Source organism: Conger conger, chromosome 15 (assembly GCF_963514075.1).
Source record: "Conger conger chromosome 15, fConCon1.1, whole genome shotgun sequence".
Lineage (NCBI taxonomy): Eukaryota > Metazoa > Chordata > Actinopteri > Anguilliformes > Congridae > Conger > Conger conger.
The window spans coordinates 444,321-459,320 of record NC_083774.1 but is presented as its reverse complement, the minus strand read 5'-3'; the positions used below and the strand labels follow the sequence as shown (position 1 = coordinate 459,320).

Sequence of the window (15,000 nt, the reverse complement as noted above, 5' to 3'; positions counted from 1 at the left end):
TGGAATTCACTAAAGCAGTCCAGGAAGATTAGTCAACTGAAAAGTAAATTTGTCAGTGCAGTACTTCCACAGTGTAAAAATGTGGTTGCCTCTAAATCGGATTGGCTACAAAAATCCCTTGCCTCCCTGCCCCAGTTTGATTGCTTAGGTCTTAACAGTAGAGCTGAGTTCTGATTGGCCTTCCTGGTGAAATGAGTTCTGATTGGCCTTCCTGGTGAAATGAATTCTGATTGGCCTTCCTGGTGAAATGGGGGCAGGGTAAACGGTTGGTGTAGGGAGGAGTGAAGCTCTCTGTCTCAGATGCTGCACAGGAGGAGAGGTCAGTGGCTCTGCTGGTGAAACAGAGCCTTGGGGAAAAGGTCTGGAGCGCTCGGATGCCTTTTAATGGCGCAAAACTCATGCAAATGAGAATTGTCATTTGGTATTATGTCCCATATTTGACTCTTATGACACAGTTGCGTCAAAGTGTGCCAGGCTTATTTGCATCCGAGCGCTCCAGGCTTCCCTCCGCTTAACATATTTAGTGTTTCTGAGAAGCAGTGGATGTGGATTAGCGCTCTTCACTGGGAGACACAGCACTGTTGTTGTTTGCCTGCAGGGGGCGCCAGCTCGGCTGAGGCGCGGGTGTTCCGGGAGGCTCGGGGGCGGGGCAGCAGCGAGCCGCACATCAAACGGCCCATGAACGCCTTCATGGTGTGGGCCAAGGATGAGCGCCGCAAAATCCTCCAGGCCTTCCCCGACATGCACAACTCCAACATCAGCAAGATCCTCGGTGAGACCTGCCTCCACATTCAAACACAGTCACACACAGTGAGATCAATACCACAGTCACACACAGTGAGATCAATACCACAGTCACACACAGTGAAATCAATACCACAGTCACACACAGTGAGATCAATACCACAGTCACACACAGTGAAATCAATACCACAGTCACACACAGTGAAATCAATACCACAGTCACACACAGTGAAATCAATACCACAGTCACACACAGTGAAATCAATACCACACAAACAGTCACACACAGTGAAATCAATACCACACAAACAGTCACATACTGAAGTCAATACCACACAGTCACATACTGAAATCAATACCACACAAACAGTCACACACAGTAAAATCAATACCTCACAAATACAGTCACAAATGGTGAAATCAATCTTAGGGGTTGGAAAAGGTGAGCATTGCTGGGCTGAATGGCCTGTTCACTTTATTAAGAGTGAAATCAATGATTGGGGGCTGTGTAATGTGTTGATAATATATTTTCAGTTGTACTTCATATTCCAGCATACATTAGGCTGCCTTAGACTATGAGATTGTTGGTTTGATACATTTAAATGCATGTTAATAACGAGCAGAAACAGTAGGCCATTAATAAAACATCCCAGAACATTTAAGTCATTAGATGGCCAGTAATGTACAGGACTGAAGACCTGAAACTGGATCAGCACCGTATTTTGTTTGCACTTCATTTTTGAAATCATTTTTAGATGAAAAAAACAGCTCTGTAGCCTCGTGCTGTGTGTCTGATTGAAACCCTGCTCTGGCTGAGACCCACAGAGGATGGGATTCTCCTGTAATGAATGTTAATTATATCAATAGCGGGGGAAAGAGATATTGCTTAAAGCAGATGCGGCGCGTGCTAATTAATTTTACAGCCATTTTGGCTAATTTGAGTGTGTGCTTAATCAATTTAGTCCTGCTATGCCGATGTTAACTGATGCGTATTGTGATTGCAGAAGTGTGCGTGGTTCTGCTCTGATATTGTAGTGGGGGGGTTATTTGCTGCTCGCGGGATTTACTGCCTGTCAGCGCGGCGGTGTTTGTTATGAAAAATGAAAGCGCTAAATGGGTCTCTTCCCTCAGCACGGGAGTCCATAGATCACCTCCACTAAAAGTGCTGTCAGCCGGCCTGAAGTGCGCGTCCAAAATATTTACAGGCCTGGTGTTCCTGTTATACAGCGGAAGGGGAACCTGAGGAGTGTACGGGCGGGTTTTTATAACACAGCTGTGGACGGGGCTGGGATCCACAGAGCGTTTAGATGACCATCGGCATTCCTGTGCGCTTCCTTTCCTCCGTGCTGTGTTTATCATCTGTGATCAGAGGCTGCAGCTGTGCACAGAAACACACACACACACACACACACTACACACACATACACACTGTACACTATACATGCACTGCACACATTATACACTCTACATGCACTACACACACTATACACACACTCAGTGAGCACTTTATTAGGTATTTATTAGACTTACAGTCCCCTCCAAAAGTATTGGAACAGCAAGGTCAATTCCTTTGTTTTTGCAATACACTAAAGACAACTGAGTTTGAGGTCAAAATATGTACATGAGATCTAGATTTATTGGACTGACAGCTGTCTCTTGTTGCCCAGATGTGTCCTGTTAGATTGATTGGTTGAACAATAAATAGTTCTGAATGTCTACCTTTGGTTTTAGCCTTGGGTTTTGCCTGTGAAGAGTGCATTTGTGTTCGAAAATATAAACCAACATGAAGACTACAGAGCTGTCTTTGGGAGAAAAGCAAGCCATTTTGAAGCTTAGAGAAAAGGGAGAAATTGCTGCCGTAGTGAACAACAGACATCGAACAGGTCGACAAGGAAAACAACTGCAGTTGATGACAGAAACATTGTGAGAACTGTGAAGAAAACCCCCAAAACATCAGTCAGTGACATCACAAACAATCTCCACAGGGCAGGGGTGAAGGTATCTCAATCAACTCTTCAAAGAAGACTTAGAGAGCAGCAATATAGAGGCTATACCACAAGATGGAAACCACTCACCAGCAGTAAGAATGGGAAGGCCAGATTACAATTTGAAAAGAAGAAATGTTTTATGCACTGATGAGACCAAGACTAACCTCTACCAAAGTGATGGAAGGGATCTGCTCATGATCCAAAACATACAAACTCATCTGTGAAGCACAGTGAAGGAAGTGTCATGGCTTGGGCTTGCATGGCTGCTTCTGGAGTGGGCTCACTAATCTTTATTGATGATGTAGCTCATGATGGTAGCAGCAGGATGAATTCAGAAGTCTACAAAAACATTCTGTCTGCCAACTTATGGAGAAATGCGTCCAAACTAATTGGGAGGAACGTCATCATGCAGCAAGACAATGACCCTAAACACGCTGCCTGATTTCATTAGGGAGAAAAAGTGGAAGGTTTTAGACTGGCCAAGTCAATCCCCGGACCTTAACCTGATTGAACATGCATTTCACCTCCTAAAAACCCCCGAAACAACCCCCCGAAAGCCTGGAAAAGCATCACAGAAGAAGAATGCAACAGTTTGGTGATGTCAGTGGGTTGCAGTTATTGAAAGCGAGGGATATGCTACCGGATATTAAGTGTTATTTACTTTCTTTTACTTAAATACTCTCTGTTCCAGTACTTTTGCTCACCTAAACATTGGGTGATCTGATACCAAAGGTATTTTATAAGTAGTTTAACACATCAAGATGTAAATACCGGGAAATAAAAGCTGGAATTCTGTGTGTGTTTCCCCACAGGCTCCCGGTGGAAGTCCATGACGAACCAGGAGAAGCAGCCATTTTATGAGGAGCAGGCCCGGCTCAGTAAGATCCACCTGGAGAAGTACCCCAACTACAAATACAAGCCCCGCCCCAAACGCACCTGCATCATCGACGGCAAGAAGCTGCGCATCGGCGAGTACAAGCAGATGATGCGCTCCCGCCGCCAGGAGATGCGCCAGTTCTTCACCATGGGGTAGGTACCCCTGACCCTTACCCTCTGACCCCTACCACTGACCCCTGACCCTTACCCTCTGACCCCTGACCCTTACCCTCTGACCCCTACCACTAACCCCTGAGCCCTACCACTAACCCCTGACCCTTACCCTCTGACCCCTACCACTAACCCCTGAGCCCTACCACTAACCCCTGACCCTTACCCTCTGACCCCTACCACTAACCTCTGAACACAGACAACCAGCTTCAGCCATGTGACGTGTATGTGAATGAACGGCTGTTTCGGGGGTTTTTGGAGGGCGGGGATTCGGTCTGACTGATGTTACATGAGGAGGGGAAGCAGAGCCGTGGAAATATTGTTTTCCTGCTCGTGAATGGAAAAAAAATCTTGGTGTGAAAATACACAATAATTTGATCATTCTTTTGGAATATATAGTTTGATGTATTCTTATGGTTATGAAGAATGAACTGAATTCAGGAAAAAGTACATTGATTCCACCTTGTCTTTCACATTGCATAAGCCTCCATAAAACTGTCCTGTTTCCCCCGGAGTAAAGATCAGAAGTGGGCTCCCACTCCACAGAGTTATTCTCCAGCGGGTTCTACACCGTTATTCACAGAGTTATTCTCCAGCGGGTTCCACACTGTCATCCACAGAGTTATTCTCCAGCGGGTTCTACACCGTTATTCACAGAGTTATTCTCCAGCGGGTTCCACACTGTCATCCACAGAGTTATTCTCCAGCGGGTTCTACACCGTTATTCACAGAGTTATTCTCCAGCGGGTTCCACACTGTCATTCACAGAGTTATTCTCCAGCGGGTTCTACACCGTTATTCACAGAGTTATTCTCCAGCGGGTTCCACACTGTCATTCACAGAGTTATTCTCCAGCGGGTTCCACACTGTCATTCACAGAGTTATTCTCCAGCGGGTTCTACACCGTTATTCACAGAGTTATTCTCCAGCGGGTTCTACACCGTTATTCACAGAGTTATTCTCCAGCGGGTTCTACACCGTTATTCACAGAGTTATTCTCCAGTGGGTTCCACACCGTCATCCACAGAATTCCCGGGTTCCACACGGCAGGGCTGCACACAAACACGACTACAGGATTTAAAACCAGAGCTTTCATCTAAGGCGTGGCCCAGGGGGAAAAAGTGCGTGATTTATATGATTTATCCATAACAGCACAGCCCTATAACAGCACAGCCCTATAACAGCACAGCCCTATAGCAGCACAGACCTATAACAACACAGACCTATAACAGCACAGACCTATAACAACACAGACCTATAACAACACAGACCTATAACAGCACAGCCCTATAACAACACAGCCCTAAGGCAGCACAGCCCTAAGGCAGCACAGCCCTTTAGCAGCACAGACCTATAGCAGCACAGACCTATAGCAGCACAGCCCTATAGCAGTACCAATAGGCTCCCTGCTCTACCTTTGTGCCTTTCTGCCATTGACTCCCTGCTCTGTGGCTAAACATCTCCCTCTCATTGGTCCCCTTGCAGGCAACAGCCACCAATCCCCATCAGCACCAGTGGAGGTGTGGTCTACCCTGGTGCGATCACCATGGCGACCCCCACCCCCTCCCCCCAGATGACATCAGACTGCTCCAGTAACTCGGCGAGTCCAGAGCCGGTCGTCCCGGTGATCCAGAGCACCTATGGGGCGGGGCCACTGCCCAGCCAGCCAATCAACGGGCAGGACCACATGGACCTGTACGACGACTACGAGGAGGAGCCCAAGTCAGATTACAGCAGCGAAACTGAGGCCCCCCCTCCTGTCAGCACGAACTGACCCCCCCACACCACCCCCCAACACCCCAAAACCCGCACACACCTCCCCAACACCCCCACACCACCCCCCAACACCCCAAAACCCGCACACACCTCCCCAACACCCCCACACCCCCACACCACCCCCCAACACCCCAAAACCCGCACACATCTCCCCAACACCCCCACACCACCCCCCAACACCCCAAAACCCGCACACACCTCAAAACCCGCACACACCTCCACAAAACCCCCACACCCCCACACCACCCCCCAACACCCCAAAACCCGCACACACCTCCCCAACACCCCCACACCACCCCCCAACACCCCAAAACCCGCACACACCTCAAAACCCGCACACACCTCCCCAAAACCCCCACACCACCCCCCAACACCCCAAACCCGCACACACCTCCCCAACACCCCCACACCACCCCCCAACACCCCAAAACCCGCACACACCTCCCCAACACCCCCACACCACCCCCCAACACCCCAAAACCTGTACACACCTCCCCAACACCCCCACACCCCCACACCACCCCCCAACACCCCAAAACCCGCACACATCTCCCCAACACCCCCACACCACCCCCCAACACCCCAAAACCTGTACACACCTCCACAACACCCCAAAGCCTGCACACGTCTCCCCAACACCCCAAACCTACAGCAATGATCCTGGGGCTCTGAAGACTGTGAGTGCTAACTGACCCCCACCCAAACCCCAAAACCCCTAAACCCCCAAACCCCCAAACCCCCAAACCCCCAAACCCCTGAACCCCTATGCTGCGGGAGACAGTGATGTGATGTGTTCTGGAGAAAGAGACTAGTGAGACCAGGGACAAAAAAGAGGAAGGAAGACTGTTAAGAAGAAAATGGAAAACAAGAAATGGATGGAAAGAGATGAACTCTTTTTAAAGGTTTCCTCTGGAGGCTGGACACAGAGTTTTGCCTCTTGGTCGTAAGTGTGAAGCAGCTTGATTGTTTTATTTTTATTTTTATTATTTTAATTTTTGTTTTGTTTTGTTTTGTTCATGGATATTGTACACAATTAGGTCATTGCGTGTAATAACGTCAGATTTCAGGACTTGAAATTTTACATTTAATATGAATCCACAGCTGTCGGTCTTATCTCATGAATATATACGTGCCAGTGTGTGATTTTCTCTGGAATGCTTTCGGTAGCGGGTTCTGATCCCTCAGGAATGCTGTGCCAGCCTACAGCTCGTGAATGTTTTTAATCTGAACTATTTAAGAGAAAGGACAGAGAAACAGAACACGTCTACAGGTGTGCTACAAGCAGAGAATGCATCAGATTTTCGTTATTATTATTATTATTATTATTATTATTATTATTATTAATGTGTTTTAATTTTGTTCAGTTCAGTTTTGACTACAGATGTGCCAAACACAACCTTTCTTCAGTACACGCTTCTTAAATTTTTGTAGTCTTAAATTAGACACTGCAGAGAGTCTTAGACAGTCTTATATCTGAAGTAAAAGGCCTAACAAAGTGAGTCTTAACTCCACCCTCCTGTTCAGTCTCACCTCCTGAAGGTCTTACCCCCTGAAGGTCTTACCCCCTGAAGGTCTCACCCCCCTGAAGGTCTCACCCCCCTGAAGGTCTGACCCCCCTGAAGGTCTGACCCCCCTGAAGGTCTCACCCCCCTGAAGGTCTGACCCCCCTGAAGGTCCTACACTCCTGAAGGTCTCACCCCCTGAAGGTCTCACCCCCCTGAAGGTCTGACCCCCCTGAAGGTCTTACACTCCTGAAGGTCTCACCCCCCTGAAGGTCTCACCCCCCTGAAGGTCTTACACTCCTGAAGGTCCTACACTCCTGAAGGTCTCACCCCCCTGAAGGTCTCACCCCCTGAAGGTCTCACCCCCCTGAAGGTCTGACCCCCCTGAAGGTCTTACACTCCTGAAGGTCTCACCCCCCTGAAGGTCTCACCCCCCTGAAGGTCTTACCCTCCTGAAGGTCTCACCCCCCTGAAGGTCCTACACTCCTGAAGGTCTCACCCCCTGAAGGTCCTACACTCCTGAAGGTCTCACCCCCCTGAAGGTCTGACCCCCCTGAAGGTCTTACACTCCTGAAGGTCTCACCCCCCTGAAGGTCTTGAACTCCTGAAGGTCTTGTCTGACCCCCCTGAAGGTCTCACCCCCCTGAAGGTCTTACCCTCCTGAAGGTCTTATGCTCCTGAAGGTCTGACCCCCCTGAAGGTCTTACCCTCCTGAAGGTCTTACGCTCCTGAAGGTCTTATGCTCATGAAGGTCTTACCCTCCTGAAGGTCTTATGCTCATGAAGGTCTTACCCTCCTGAAGGTCTTATGCTCATGAAGGTCTTACCCTCCTGAAAGTCTTATGCTCATGAAGGTCTTACCCTCCTGAAGGTCTTACGCTCCTGAAGGTTTCAATGACGGAGGCTCAGCTCTCAGCTCCAGGGCTGATTTGAGCAGTGAGGGGGGCAGATCTGGACACATTACAGCCTCACACTGCTGCAGTCCGTGTTCTTAAACGTCCCACGCCCGAGTGGGACACCTACTCTAAATTCCTCGATCTTAAAATCTATTTCTGCACTTAAGTATGTACTGTACAGACACTTTAAATCTTAACAGACACAGAAAGTCTTAATCTCTGAGAGGCAGATCTAATTCTGAGCCTTGTTCCAGTCTTAAGAGACACAGCGGCCTGTTTCCAAAGACGTGGCGGATGTGCTTCTGCTCAACACCACGAGTGTTACAGGTCCCTGCAGAGCGGGCAGTCCCAGGTCTCTCATACAGAGCGGACTAGCCCAGGTCTCTCATACAGAGCGGACTAGCCCAGGTCTCTCATACAGAGCGGACTAGCCCAGGTCTCTCATACAGAGCGGACTAGCCCAGGTCTCTCATATAGAGCGGACTAGCCCAGGTCTCATACAGAGCGGACTAGCCCAGGTCTCTCATACAGAGCGGACTAGCCCAGGTCTCTCATACAGAGCGGACTAGCCCAGGTCTCTCATACAGAGCGGACTAGCCCAGGTCTCTCCTACAGAGCGGACTAGCCCAGGTCTCTCATACAGAGCGGACTAGCCCAGGTCTCTCATACAGAGCGGACTAGCCCGGGTCTCTCATACAGAGGGGGGATTTCTGCATCATGAAGTGGTGGCAGTGTGTTGCTCATCTCAGGGGGCCCCAGCTCCGGGGCGGTAAAAGTCGCTGGCCGTTCGGTGGTCTTGGTGTGAGAGGGTAGAATGAGGGAGGGTGTGTGGGGCTGAGGAGAACGCGTCGCCTCAAACGCACCTTTATGATACTCCAGTCCTCTAACCGCACGGACTGTACAGTGTGTCCTTCAGCCAAGAGCGTCATAAAAAATTAATAAAAATAAAATATGTATCTGCCGTTTGGATCATTGCTGTTTATCTGCTGGTTAGGGTTATCTGAGTTACTGCTTCACATTCATCAGGTCCTGATGGCTCTTATTCCCATGCCCTCGCAGCATTGGCTGTTGTATTCTGATCAAATATACACTGCCCTTCTTTAGCAAACTGTGTATTTATTAAGGTATTGAAGCGTTTTAACATTTCAGAGTCAGATCTCCACAATATCCTTGCTTTTTTAATGTCTTTATGGTTATTTTTGTGTGTTTTGGATGTGTGGAGGTTGATTTCCTTTACAAACGGATTTATTCTTCCCCATACAGGCCGATGTTTAGTGGCTCATTTGTGTGGCTCATATTCTGCAGGTGGGTGCTGTTCTCGGGACTGAAACCTGACTGCTTGTTTTACAAAAAAAGAGAAACTAGTTTCAGTCACTCTCACAGATGCATTTCATAAGTGTTCTGAGCACTGGATATAAATGGTATTTATATCAGGTCTGATTAATGTGAAGCTGTTCTATAAACAAAAAAAACAAAACAAGTACAGTACTCGTGTGAGCTCGTCTCGCAGTCGCCAGATTTGAGGAGTTATTCTGTTTATTTATGCAGAGATCCTGTTCTGAATGGACACTTTGTGTCGGCTCCGGGGCTGCGTGGCAGCCTGAGGCGAGGCGAGGCGATCAGGTGTGGAGAGACACTGGCCAGCCCAGGCACACCAGACTCCAGAAAGAGTTTTCTTCATCCCTTATGTTTGAGCTGCACATTGTATTTAAAGCGATATCGTACATATGGTTTATCGTGTTTATTCGCCCGTTTGGCTCTAAAGGTGTCAAAAAGATTAACGGTAAAATGTTAACCCGGAATTAGAGGTCAAAACAAGTTTTTTACCTGACAAAATTCACCATCTCATCATAGGGTTTTTTTTTTATTGTAAATATAACACGAGAAAATAGATTTCTATTTTTGTTCATGAATATGTAGTGAAGTATAAGTTATGTATTTTACCGTTTGTTTTGTTACATCAGTGTATGTTACCCGTGAATATGACACGTGCCTGACCGCGCGCCTGTCGCTGGGATGGTTTTGCTCCTCACTTGTTTTTTGTAAAAGCAGCCCAATCTCATATTGGCAATGCAAACTTTTGTCTTATTTTAAAAACTCCCAAGCTATCCCGGCAATGTCAAAAGATTCCTTGCAGTGGCTGGTATACACAGCAAGCACTTAACGTGTAGATTTTTCTATACAGAGTGTGTGTTTACAAGTAAAGTAAAGTAAAAAAATAAAAAATAATCATAAATGATCTGATCTCATTCGCTTGAGTGGATAGTTGTATTCTAAGCAGTAGTAAAATTGTAAAAAACAAATACAGATATGCATGCATTTTTTGCATATGTTATTTTTTTGTTTTTTAAATTATGGAAATGAATGGGTAATTTAGTGAGGTTTGGTGAGCTTGTAATATGGGCCATGTGCAAATATGTCTGGGCGTGTTCTGCACATTGCAGAGCTGCGAGCGTTCCTGTCAGCCCAACACCGTCTCAATTCTGACCTGGCGTTACGTTAGCACGTTAGCCTGGGCGGGTACTCGCCTGCAGATTCTCCTGCTGGCTTTTACTTTTTATTCATAATGGTCTTCGCCTGTATATATATATATATATATATATATATATATAAACAGAAAAACGAAACGAAGGCAGGTCGATGAAGACGAGTGTGTAAGCTGTTACTTGCAGTATTTACTGTAACTTTTTTTCCCCTGACATTGAAATTTGTTTGTGATGTATATTGTGATATTTTGTGTTAATTTAATCAGCACAATTAACTGACATGCTAGCTGCTGTTCTGTAGTGTGAGGGTTTGCTGGCGGCACTACCCGCGATGTCTTCAGCGGTACTTTGTGTTTTTATTTTAGCTTCTCTGCAGCAGCGGCAGCAGCAGCTGTGGCCCGGGCTTTGATCCGTGGAGAACGGTGGTCTCAGCCGGTACCACAGCCCACAGCACGGTGCCGTTTGGCCGGTACCACCGCCCACAGCACGGTGCCGTTTGGGCGGTACCACAGCCCACAGCACGGTGCCGTTTGGGCGGTACTTTAGACAATACAATTAGTGTCTGTTGCTGCTTTGAAAGGAAAAAAATGTTTTAAATCTGAAAATGTAAATAGTTTATCAGAATATCTTGTACAGACCAGTGTAAAGTTTTTAATTGAACTTAAAAAAGGTTGCCATAACATTTGTGTTCATGACCTTTATACAGTACAAAGGACTGCTGTTTGCTAAGGATATTATTGTTTAAAAAGTTTTTTTGGTTTGGCTTCAAATGTAAACCAGCAAGTCATGGGTTTTCATGTGCAGTATTGTGGTGAGAAACTAAAGGTAAAATAATTCTACAGTGGTACACACAGAGACCTGTCTCAGTGGACGTACAGAGACCTCCTGTTATCTTAGTATTAATATATCAAAGACGAAGCACCAGTTGAGTGACACCTTAGCTTTGTGTACAAATCCTTTGGTATGTTTTCCCATGGGTTGGATTATTGACATTGTATTGTATCACCATCAGAATGTGTATTTGCATATGTACATATGTACACCAATTCAGAATGTGTATTTGCATATGTATGGATATGGACGGATCATGGATGGGGAGGGTAGGTATAGCTCATTTTACCTCAAAAATACCCTCCTTTTCCGAAAAAGAAAAACCAACAACAAAAAAAAACGTTTCACCATCACTCCATCTTTTGTACTGCTGTTGACACAAACAAATTAAAGATACATTTTGTTTTAAGGTTTGACCCTTTTGTATTCTTGAACATACAATATTTTCTTTGTGTTTGCTTTAAATACAGTAGCCTATTTAAAACAGTGGTGGGGCAGGACCTACACAGCAAGGATTATTTTGCCTTTTATAAAACAATATCTGCCAAAAGGAAAGTCAAGGTAAAATAGCACATCTAAAACATGAAAACACAAATAACTTGTGACATTCTGAGTAATACATGAATTTCCTCAAAGGCTCCAAGATATTATTATTAATATAAATATTATTATTATTTTTTACAGAAAGATTCAATCATTTCCTTATTTAACTAGTAGAATTTATATTTGAAAATAAAGCAAAACGGTTGTAATTGCAGAACCAATGCTCAACTCAAGTAGAGATTAAAATTTTCAATAACTTTTTAATCATTTGTATAAATATACAAATTTGATTTGTACCGGCACATTTTTTCAGAATACTGGCCAGCAGGTCTGCATGGATTTTGGAAACCTTTTAGATTCAAAAAGATAACGATGCTATTATAGGCTAATTTAGGGGACATACGCTTGGTTTATTAATATGGATTTATTAATATTCTTCCCGAAAATATACTGCGAACTGCCAATAACGCTGGGGATATTAATAGTTGTTTAATCGTATCATGGCAAATTTTGAACCTGAACTTCCTGCTTCCCTTTCGCACGTGAGCAATTAGTAACACAGAGACACGTCACGTTCAGTTTTCGTGATTGCTAAATGTTTGTACTTTTCACTCTTTCTAAGTGATGAAACCACATCTCTATATGTTTTCAAGATACATACGTTACTACATTCTACCTGTGTGTGTTCGGTACTGGTAGGAATTATATCTTAATCGAGAGTGTTGTAAGCTGTAAGACTGACAAAATAAATATTTATTTATGGTATTAATGGTATTAATGGTAAAGGTAAGACTTCGGCTTGAAGATATAATTATGAGAAATGAACTAGCCTAAAATCTACACAGTTTGCTTTAAGGTTATATGGTTTGTACGAAATCGACCTGAAATTTGACACAGATTAGCTGCCAATCACATTCTTTTTTTCTTAAAGGTCATTCAACAACCGCAGAAAATTAGTCGACGTTAACAAATGAAATTGCAAATAATTGTAGCCTATATCTGAAAGTGAAAAACAATCTACTCTTAATATGCTATAAATTAAACACATTTGCCACGGCTGCATAAACATGAAGCGCATGCCTTTGCTACTTCTAAATGTGTGACTTCAGGTAAAGGAAAGTAGGTGTAAATATACTGAACCCGCTTCTTTCTTATACCAGGTGATATTCTGGGTTCATTTTCCTTAATTTTGATGAATACTGTTCAATTGTGGAGAAGTATCCCAAATAGTCGGATCCACAATGCCTTAATGCAGTCGATGTAGCATCCTAAAGACGTTCATTGTGAATGGATTTTTAAAAAGCCTCGGCTATACTGAGTTCCGACTTTGCGGAAAAGTCAGAACTCAGTATAGATTGAAGGGTCGTAACGTTATGGAATGACCTGCGCATTTTTTCAGCTTTAGACTCACCGATGACTGGCTACCAAGTTTGCCTCTAATGTCAACTGCCAGCATCACTGTCTTGACGTTATGACAGTTATATTAGCTTTATTATATTCTTCCATTTTAATAAAACTATAATTTGTGTTTTCCTCTCGCTGTGTGTTCAGCTTTGGTGAACGCGATTGAGGGCACGGTGGGGAATGCAGTGGTTTGCCCTGCGCGCGCCGGGATCAGCCGCCCGTCTCGGAGGAGTGACGTCGGCGGAGCAGCGCAGACACCCTGCGGCAGGTAAACACTCAGAAGCCGATGGATAGTGAGACCCGTCTCCGCCGTCTGCCTCCGGAGCCGGAACAGGTGGTGCAGCCTTGGCGGATGCACAACGCCGCATGCTGCTTGTGTGTTTGCTGTTGGACTCGGACCGGCCGTGTTCCCCCTGCTGGCACAGGCTGCCGCTGCTGTTAACCGCAGAGTTAACCCTGTTTAAACGGCACGGCTGAGATCCGCAGGGTTAACCCTGTTTAAACGGCACGGCTGAGATCCGCAGGGTTAACCCTGTTTAAACGGCACGGCTGAGATCCGCAGGGTTAACCCTGTTTAAACGGCACGGCTGAGATCCGCAGGGTTAACCCTGTTTAAACGGCACGGCTGAGATCCGCAGGGTTTGGCACTGTTTAAACGGCACGGCTGAGATCCGCAGAGTTTGGCACTGTTTAAATTTCACGGAGACTCTCCCTGTGCCCCAGGTCGTTATTCATAATTATGGTATCACAAAGTTTGATCTGTGATTGTTCTATGTTGGGCCACAAAAAAATAATAAAAATAAATAAATGAAAGGTCGAACTCGGGATAAAGAAGAGTATTAACTCGAGTTCCAGCAGTGCGCGCGCAAGATGCAGCTGCCTTTTACCGCCGGGAGCCAGTTTAACATCCGAGCGGAGAAGAATATAGACCAGCAGCCCGGATAAAGCACACAAACCAAGCAGCTAATATAGATCTGAAATATAAATAACAGGTATATATTCATATAAATATTGTTGACAGACACTCCGTCGAACAGTTGTGTTTATGGATGGATTTTGAATTTGCTGGTGTGACAGGACGCCGCAGGCCCTGGTCTGTTGTGTGCTACGAGTACAGTATGACAAATGATCGAGGATAAAAGTGTGGAAAGGCACTGTTGTAAAGCCATCGGAACGCGTGTTTTGTTCTTTTCATCAATCATTTGTATTCGCCAGCGCAGTAAGCCCGTTCTTCAGGAGGGCGTGTGAAAACGCCGCACTTAAACTCAAACAGCGCGGATAACGGGCGGCTCTGCTCGAGCCTCTGGCGCGAGGTCCTGGCGCTGTGTGGAAAATTAGACGCACGCTGCTGCGCCGTAAATCGTATTATAATTCACAGAGCTCGCGTCAGGAGAGGAACACTGTGTGTGTGTGTGTGTGTGTGTGTGTGTGTAACTGGCATCATCCAGAGCAACTGGTGTGAGTGTGCGAATGTGTGAATGAGTGAGTGTGTGAGTGTGTGAGTGAGTGTGTGAGTGAGTGAGTGAAATCATGCTTGTGCCATTGCCATATTATTTTTCATTGATTATAATAATTGGTATGTGTCTCCTTCATCCTCCTCCTTACGGTTGAACACGTTTTACTGTCTGTGGCGTGTGGGGGGTGGGGGTTAGGGTTAGGGTTGCCCAGCTGTGGTTTGGTTTCTCATCGGATGACAGACTAGCAGTGTTAGCATTGTGCTGTGTGGGGTTGGGTGGGGATGGGTGGGGTGCATTGTGGAGAAGTGTAAAATGGTGTCATCTCAC

The 15,000-nt window shown here is 45.8% G+C and overlaps 1 protein-coding gene across 9 annotated transcripts in view; it reads left to right on the top strand.

The window, feature by feature from the left end:
• The window catches only part of LOC133111383 (transcription factor SOX-6-like), a 148,540-nt gene that overhangs the window by 124,634 nt on the left and 8,906 nt on the right, over positions 1 to 15,000 (top strand). For 8 of the 9 annotated variants that reach the window (XM_061221690.1, XM_061221689.1, XM_061221693.1 and 5 more), the window contains 3 exons: positions 599 to 772; positions 3,545 to 3,761; positions 5,265 to 11,641. In XM_061221690.1, the coding sequence (XP_061077674.1) occupies positions 599 to 772; positions 3,545 to 3,761; positions 5,265 to 5,553 (680 nt within the window). In that variant the 3' untranslated portion in view covers positions 5,554 to 11,641. Of the gene's footprint in view, positions 1 to 598; positions 773 to 3,544; positions 3,762 to 5,264; positions 11,642 to 13,363; positions 13,485 to 15,000 lie in introns of those variants that run through there. The other variant, XR_009704988.1, reaches the window with a different exon arrangement.